An 8,179-nucleotide genomic window follows, 5' to 3' on the forward strand; every position below is an offset into this window, starting at 1 on the left:
GGCTGGCAGATGGATGTCTGCCTGGAATAGTGACAGGCAATTTGTTCTCCTAACAGAGAAAAAGAAGTGAGTCCAAGAGGGCTGATGTCTATACCTCCTGCTCTACCAGCTGCCTGAGTTTATCCAACTGTGCCAGGCCTGACATGTCCTGGAGCCCCATCCTGGGACTTAGTGGAGGCTCCGAGCCAGGAGGAGACACTTCCTGCCCCTAGGGAATCTCCAGCCTGATCCAGGTTCAGGAAACACACATTGACATCCCTGGCTCCGAGCCACAAAGACAGAAGCAGAGACCCTCAGGGTTCTAGACGCTGTGGGGGTGGGGAGGAGGATGTGTATGAGTGGGAGGGAGGGCAGGCAGGGGGAGCAGAGAGCAAAGGCAAATGAGAGGAGGGCGTGAGGCAGCCTGTGTGTCCCCGAGGAGTGGTCCTGGGCAGCCGAAGAGGGTGGACTTGTCGCCATGGGGTGGAGCCCACATCTGGGAGGATCAGGGCTGGGTGGTGGGGCTGTACAGGGTGGAGGAGCAGCTGGGGAAGAAGAGACTGGAGGAGCCTGCATCTGGCTTAAGGAGCACACATTTATGCGGGAACTGGTTTGAACCAGGCGGGAGGGTGTGAGAGCAAGGAGTTTGGATGGGGTTCCGGATGCTGGGGGTGTGTGGGGTGGGGCCGGGGAGAAAGAGATCACGGGGGCAGCTGGGGCTGTAATCCAGGCCTGAGGGGACCGAGGAAGCTGAGCCGGAATCAGGCTACGGGAGTGGACAGGAAGAGGCAGGATCACTGGGGGGCTGAGGAAACACTGCATGGGGCTGGGAGGGACTGGCCAGCTGGAGATGGGGCAAGAGGGAGTTGAGCATGGGACACGCTGGAGGCGACGGAGACATTGTCGTTCGCAAGATCACATATCCTTGCATGGCAGCAGCATTTATTGAAACACAGATTGAGACAACCCAGAAGGCAAGGTACCCACAGACAGTCGTAACCAGAGGGAGACCCAGGAAGTGGCCTGACCTTCTCCATCCCACCCGCTCTGCACTGGACAGACCCCGCCCCTGCGCCGGCAGGGGGAGATCTGGAGCAACCACGGAGTTTTCTCTGAAATGTTTAAAGGTGCACTGAATAGCGAGAGCTGTCCAAAATCAAAAGGATTCCCCCCCATAATGGGCCCCTTAACTGGGAGGTCACATGAGGAATTTGGCTGGAACACGTTAGCCCAGAAGAAGGCAGTCCGTCAGAGAGACAAGCAAAACACGAAATAACCACCTGGCAAAAGCTTCCTGCAGAGATCTCCCCAGCCAGGAGAGGGCAGCTGCTGGAGGTGGGGTGGGGGGCTTCCTCTCTGTTTGGTTCTCAGGTGGTGGGAGACGCGGCTGGATAGTTGGGCTCATTCCTTGTCCAGGGGAAGGCCAAGCTTCCATGATGTCCAGGCACCCTGGGTGACTAGTAGTGTCCCAGAGAGCTTGATGGATAACACGAATTGGCCACAGGTATTCTGGAGTCAAATTGGACTTAAGCGAAAGGCAGGGAATGACTCTCTAACTGAAGCTGAGGAGAACTAGGAAGCAACGCCCTAAAATGAGGAGGGGACGGAGAGTGGCCCCAGGGTTTTTCCCTCTGTAGGAACATGTGGAAGATTCTGGAAGCAAGCACACATTTTCCATTCACACACCATCCCGAGCTTGGCAGATGCAGGCGACCCCGGGACTCTACGCAAAGCGGACCGACCGGCTGCTCCCGCAGCTGAAGCTGGAGGAGCGGGGCTGACAGGGGGCGCAGGCGTCGGGGGCCAGCACGCTGATGCTGCCCCCCGTGGCCGAGGGGCCAGACACAAGCTGCCGCCCCGGGGTGGTGCTGAACGTGAGACCCCCACAGGAGACTCCACCGCGGGAACTGCTGACGCCTGTGGGGAGAGAGGGGACAGGGAGGGGTGAGTGGCCTGCCGTGAACTCCCCAACCCCATAACAGGCCCTAAAGGGCTTCTGCACTGCAGGAGCTTCCTCCTCCTCAAAGGGGTTTAGCAGTTCATGACTCAGGCCCTGTTCCTCTCAGCATCTCAGCCCTTCCAGGGGACCGGGGCAAGACGCCAGGACCCCGGACCCAGAGGGGCAAAGCCACCTTGCCCCATTTCCACGGCCTGCAGCTCACACTGCCACCAGGGAAGGGCGCTCACCTCTGCTTTTCCTACCCCCCTTAAGGCTCCCCCATGAGGAGCCAGGGGAGGCTGAAAGGCCACCTCCCATTTGGGGAACATTCCAGGTTCAAAGGGTTAGGCTGTCGGGTTCAACTTTGCCCAGCGACAAAGCCATTTTTCTAGGGGGGTTTTGAGCGGATACTCACAGACATTCACGGAGCCCACACCTTCGCACAGCCTACGGGGAAAGAACACTCCGTTAGCCCCAGCCGCTGAGCAGTCATCCTTGAGGTGGATGGTGGCTCGGGGACAGAGGGCCCTCCTGTGTACAGATCCTACCCCTGAGTGGCAGGAAGGGCTCCCCAAAGTCCGTGTGAAATGCTCACTGTCTTTCTGTAACCATTCTCTGACCACGGAGACAAGGCCTTCTGGTTTTCGGCAGAGATGGGGGAGGTGATGAACTCCACCACCGCCTCCATTCTGAGTGGCCCTGCCCACTCTGGGTGGTTCCATTAGGCTCACAAACAGGAGAGCGGAGTGAAATGCTTGTGTGTGTGGAAGGGCTCCGTGCCAGTGAAGAGCTAGGTGTGCAGAGAGCACATTTCCTATAACACGTAAGGCTGCACGGCAGGCCGAGCTGCAGCCTTGTGTAGCAAGCTAGTCCAAGAGAACAGATTTCAGAGACAGGTGACATACATGCAGGGCTTGGCTCCTGCATTTAACTGTGTGGCTATGAGAAAGTCATTGAATGCTGAGCCCTCTTTCCTTGTCTTTGGTTAAAAAATGATACCCACCTCATTGGGTGGCAAGGATTAAAATGAGCACCTAGCATGGGTCTTGCATATAATAAGTATTCGATAAGTTCTTCTTCTTGAAGCTTGACCTGTACTAGCAGTGGTCAGCTATGTAGCTCACACTTGGGCTCAGGGAAATGCACTCCCAAGGACCAGTGCCTCTACCTTCCATACCCACAAGGTCCCCCTTAGCCCACCTGTGCTCCTCGCCCTCCAGCAGGCGCCTATAGGTGGCGATCTCGATGTCCAGGCCCAGCTTGGCGTTCATCACCTCCTGGTACTCCCTGAGCAGGCAGGCCATGTCCTGCTTGGCCTTCTGCAGGGCCTCCTCCAACCCGGCCAGCTTGCACTTGGCGTCGCTGAGGGCCGCCTCGCCCTGCTGCTCAGCCTCGGCCACAGCGGCCTCCAGCTTGGCCCGCTATGGGGGAGGAGATGTGAGGACAAGGGTGAGAGAGAGAAGGCCGGCTTGGCTCAGCTGAGCCGATGGAGCTGGGTCAGGGAGAGGGGTCCCAGAGAGAAGAGAAGGTGGGTTAGCTACCTGTGACCGGGTAGTTAATGGGACTGTGAACGTGGGGAAGGGCATGGGAGCACCATCTCTCCTTGGCGGTGGTCATGAGGGGGCCAAGGAGGGGACGTCAGTGATGCAGCTCATCGTGGCTTGAGTGCTGCGTGATGTGGTAGAGCCCCTGCCCTCGCTCTGGGTCCCTGCTTCCTCATGGGCACCCTGTGAGGCCTGATAGGGGCCAGGCCTTTGTCACCCTGGGGGCAAAGGGCCCTGCGCTGCCGTCTGCCTGTGCTGGGTGTTGGAGCCCTCCCTGTATGCTACCTGGCCCTTGGCATTCTCGATCTCGGCAGTCAGCCTCTGGATCAGGCGGTTCAGCTCGTTGATCTCCTCCTTGGTGCGGCGCAGGGTCTCCCCGTGCCGGACCACCGTGGCCTTCATTTCTTCGCACTGCGGGTAGGCAGAGAGGCTCCTGAGGCTCAGGATGGGACATCCCACCATTCAGGACATCAGAGATGATAGTGCAGGTTGTACAGTGCTCAGCCTGCATAATCATACCTGGCAGCCCTGCCCTGCCACCCAGACTGAGAGCTGTCTGCCTTTCTCTTACCATCCCTAAAGATCAAAATCTCCCGAAAAAAGAAGCCTTGCTAACATCCACCTCGCATCCCTCCCACTGCTGTGTCAGGAGGCAGCTGCTCCGTGCCACTCACCTTGCTGCGGTACCAGGACTCGGCCTCGGCCCGGCTGCGGTTGGCGATGTCGTCGTACTGAGCCTTGATTTCGGCCACAATGCAGTCCATGTTGAGGTCCCGGCTGTTGTCCATCTTGACGATGACCGAGGTGTCTGAGATGTGGGCTTGGAGGACGCGGATCTCCTGGGGGACCAACAGCCAGTGCAGTTGGTTCTGGTGCCCGCATTGGGCCATGTGTTCTAGGCCTGGGGACAAGGTCCACTCCCTGGAGGGGGCTCTGGTCAGGCATGTTACATGACCGCTGTCCACATGCTGCGCCCCCCACCATTCACACATGGGTACGTGATAAAACAATAAAGCTGGAGGGGACCCTAGAGGTCAGCTGGGGATGCCCCCGACTTAACAAATGGGAAAACTGCAGCCCTGTGTGTGAAAAGGCTTGACTCAGAGTCGCTCAGCAGAGGCCTGGGGTTTGAATGTCAGGACCAGTGATTTGTCTGTTAATTAAGAGCCCTCTCTAACTGGAAACCTACTCTGACCCCACCCCTATGTACACACTTTCCTATCTGTGTATAGACCGTTGTGTACGCAGACACACACCTGTAACCCACAGAGGAACTCACGACAATGAGACCCAACACGCACTCCATGTCCTCAGACACGCATGCCAGGCTCTCCCTGGGCTCACACACACATGACAGCCACATAACATGCCCCTCTTGCATGTGTGTGCATGTTCTTCTCATGCTTACATCACCCATGGGGCGGACACGTGCACACACGCACCCTCGTCCATCTCCCCCAGGCCTCCCCTGTTCCCCTCCACCTGCCCTGGAGGGTTGATGGGGCCCCTCACCTCGTCATAGAGGCGCTTCAGGAAGCTGGACTCCTCCACCAGGGCCTCCACGTTGGCCTCCAGGTCTGACTTCCTCAGGTAGGCGCAGTCCACGTCCTGGTGGTGGCGGGGGGGGAGGCGAAGAGGAGAGGGCGTGCGTATGGGAGGCGGCCCAGGGAGGGTGCCTCTGTGGTCCCTGGGGTGACCGGGCCCCCCCACTGGAGTTTGCACAGATGGGTCCCCCTCCCTCCCCGCTCCATGACCAGCCCCCTCACCTTCTTTAGAACCACGAACTCGTTCTCGGCTGTGGCTCTCAGAGCCACCTCCTCTTCATACCTGGGTATAGGAGAGAGGGGCCGGAGCTGAGGGCGGGGGCCTGGAGACCATCCCAGCTCCCCAGCAAGCTCTTCCGGAAGTCCAAAGGGATTAACTCCCTGCAAATGTCATCCTCTCCATGACCTGTTCTGTGCATTCTCATGGGCTAGCCCTCGTCCCAGCCTGGCTTATTCCACCCAGTCCTGCAGTCTCTGAGATGAGATCAAGGAATGCACGCTCCATCCCCCAAGCCTAAAATCATCCCTGCTTCCTAGATGCAAAGAGAGCTGGTGCCACAGGCAGGGAGAATGCAGAGCCTGTGTCGTAAAGGTGAGTGGAAGGAGCAGGGAAAAAAGATTGCTGTAGGACCACACTGGCATTCTTTTCCTCACTTCCCCTGAAGCTCTAAGACCCACCGGGCCTCACAGAGGTAGAGTTGGAGCTGAAGAATCTGCAGAAACCTAAACCACTACTGGACATGTCCTCGGGTTCCAGGCAGCCCCTGTTGCCAGGCAGGAATCCTAAAGATGCTGCTTCCAGAGGGTCGTGGGCGGAGCCTTCCCGCTTCCCGGTGATCCCCTGGTTGTGTGCACTCACCTCTTCTTGTAGCCCTCCAGCACCTCCTGCACGTGGTTGAGCTCAGAGGCCAACCTCCCGCTGTCAGCCTCCACGCACTCAGCCTCCCGCCGCAGCGTCTCGATGTAGCCACTGAACAGCGGCTCCAGGTTGCTCTCGCAGCAGCGCTGGTTCTGGTAGAACTGCCACTTGGTCTCCAGCAGCTTGTTCTGCTGCTCCAGGAAGCGCACCTGCCATTCAGGGTGGAGGAAGAAGACTCAGGGGGAGTCGGCCAGGTGCCTGGTCCCCCGGAGCCCTCTCTGGCCTGATGCTCCCTGAACCGCCGGGACCAGCCAAGGACTGAACCGTGGGGTTGAGCGTTGGGACCCAAGGAGCCTGGGTACCAGCCCCTGGGGAGGCAGTGCAATATCTTTATCAGTATCTGTATCTGTATCTATCTCTTAATTTCATTCAATTCTCACAATCCTTTGGGGGGAGATATTATTCCCTCCATCGTACAGACTGGAAAACTGAGACCCAAAGTGTGAAATGACTAGCTCATTGTCATCCCATCAGCAGGTGATGGAGTCAGGATTTGCTGTCCTGTGGGTCCCCTCACCTGCCCACCACATACGTCTAAGTAGCTCATCTAAATTCTCTCAACTCCAATTTGTTATTTGACAAATGGAGATAATGATACCTACCCCACTGGGGCATTTCGAGGATTAACTAAGAGAAAGTGATGACAGGAAGGTCAGTCCTGCCATCCCCATCACCCCGGACCCCAGACCCCAGAGGCTGGTCCCATCTACTCTGCGGAGTGAGGCCGCACAGATGCAGGAGTGAAGGGAGCAGTGTAGGAGGCCTTATCGGGGGACAGGCTCGCAGCAGAGTAGTGTTTTTTCTGCATCACTGGGCCTCCTCCTGCCAGCCTGGCCACCTTGCCGTCCACATTCCCAGCCCCCTACCCATGAACGAGGCTGCCAAATCTGGATTCGTTAGTTGTCACACCTCCCCATCCACTACCGTTCTTGGAAAATAATACTAACAGCTAGCATTTATCGAGTGCTTACTGTGTGCCAGCACTTTTCCTGCATGAACCCACCAATCCCCACAACAAGCACAGCGGCCAGTTCCGTCAGCCAGACGAGTATCATGCTGGGGTCCCACATGCCAGGGCAGGGATGGGGGAGGCAACACGGTGCCAAGCGGCGCCCCCGACACTTCCTGAGCTGCCTAGGCCACAGGCCACGTACCTTTTATTCTTCCCATTAACTCCCACTCTTCCAGCACCCAGGGCCCAGGCCAGTTTTTCAGGAGCAGCTCTGATATTCCCGTGTTGTCTTCTCTCCGCACATACACACACACTTTAGACCACACACTCAATTTCTGGACTGCTGGGGGCCCTCAATACACTTTGCTGGAATTGGAGGATGAAAACCGGTCCTTCTGCCCTTATTGGTATGCATTTCCCTCTCTCTGCTGTCTGAAATGTGGCTGCCCTGCTGTCTCCGGGACAGATTGGGATCTTCCCCAGGGAGGGCAGGGCTGGGGCCCTCTCTGGACCATCCCGGGCCTCACTGACCTTGTCGATGAAGGCAGCGAACCTGTTGTTGAGGCTCTTGATCTGCTCCTTCTCCTCGTGCTTCACGCCCTGCGCGTTGGGGTCGATCTCCAGGTTGAGGGGCGCCAGGAGGCTCTCATTGACTGACACCGTGGTGATGCAGGGCGGGCTGGGTCCGCACACACCTCCGGAGCGGTATCCGAAGCTGCGGCCGCAGGAACCGGCCCGGAAGCCGCCCACAGCGATACGGGGTCCGCAGGAGCCCAGGTTAGAGAGGCTGCGGCTACTGAAGCCCGTCAGCCCCCGGTAGCAGGACACCCCCCGGTAAGGGGCGGCGCTGATGCAGCAACGGCTGCCAGTTTTGGGGGCCACAGCCGAGCAGGAGCTGAAGGTCCGGGTGACACCACATCCTGAGCTGATCCTGTAGGAACGGCAGGACATCTTGTGTGTCTGAGCAGAGGTGAGCACAGCGGGCGATGGTGAGGGCTGCGGGGTGCACGGCTTAGGATCCTTCTGGCCTCTCTGATCCTCCCTGGTCCTTTTATTGGTGGGGAGAGCTGGGGTTGGCTGCATAAAAGGAGTGAAAAGCCATTTTATGTTGTTTATGGGCTTGGGGAGTTTGCCAGCAACTCCCCAAGGACTCGTCTTAAAGGTGAGCTCAGCGGCGACTCCGGGACTCCGTAAAGGTATTGAGGATGTTATTAGGGACACTGTGCGTTTGCACTTTTCATCTTCAAAGCTCGTTTACATACATTAAGTAATTAATTTTCTCGCAATCGCCTTGTGAGAGGG

The 8,179-nt window shown here is 57.9% G+C and overlaps 1 protein-coding gene across 1 annotated transcript; it reads right to left on the minus strand.

The window, feature by feature from the left end:
• Positions 1 to 901: 901 nt before the first annotated feature.
• KRT85 (keratin, type II cuticular Hb5) lies at positions 902 to 7,951 on the minus strand. The gene is made up of 9 exons (XM_023643605.2): positions 7,409 to 7,951; positions 5,866 to 6,074; positions 5,229 to 5,289; positions 4,975 to 5,070; positions 4,137 to 4,301; positions 3,748 to 3,873; positions 3,119 to 3,339; positions 2,334 to 2,365; positions 902 to 1,896 (listed from the first exon to the last, which is right to left on the minus strand). Exons 1-9 carry the CDS (start codon positions 7,826 to 7,828, stop codon positions 1,703 to 1,705), a joined length of 1,524 nt encoding a protein of 507 aa, XP_023499373.1. The 5' UTR covers positions 7,829 to 7,951; the 3' UTR covers positions 902 to 1,702.
• Positions 7,952 to 8,179: the final 228 nt, after the last annotated feature.

This window comes from Equus caballus, chromosome 6 (assembly GCF_041296265.1).
Source record: "Equus caballus isolate H_3958 breed thoroughbred chromosome 6, TB-T2T, whole genome shotgun sequence".
Classification (NCBI taxonomy): domain Eukaryota; kingdom Metazoa; phylum Chordata; class Mammalia; order Perissodactyla; family Equidae; genus Equus; species Equus caballus.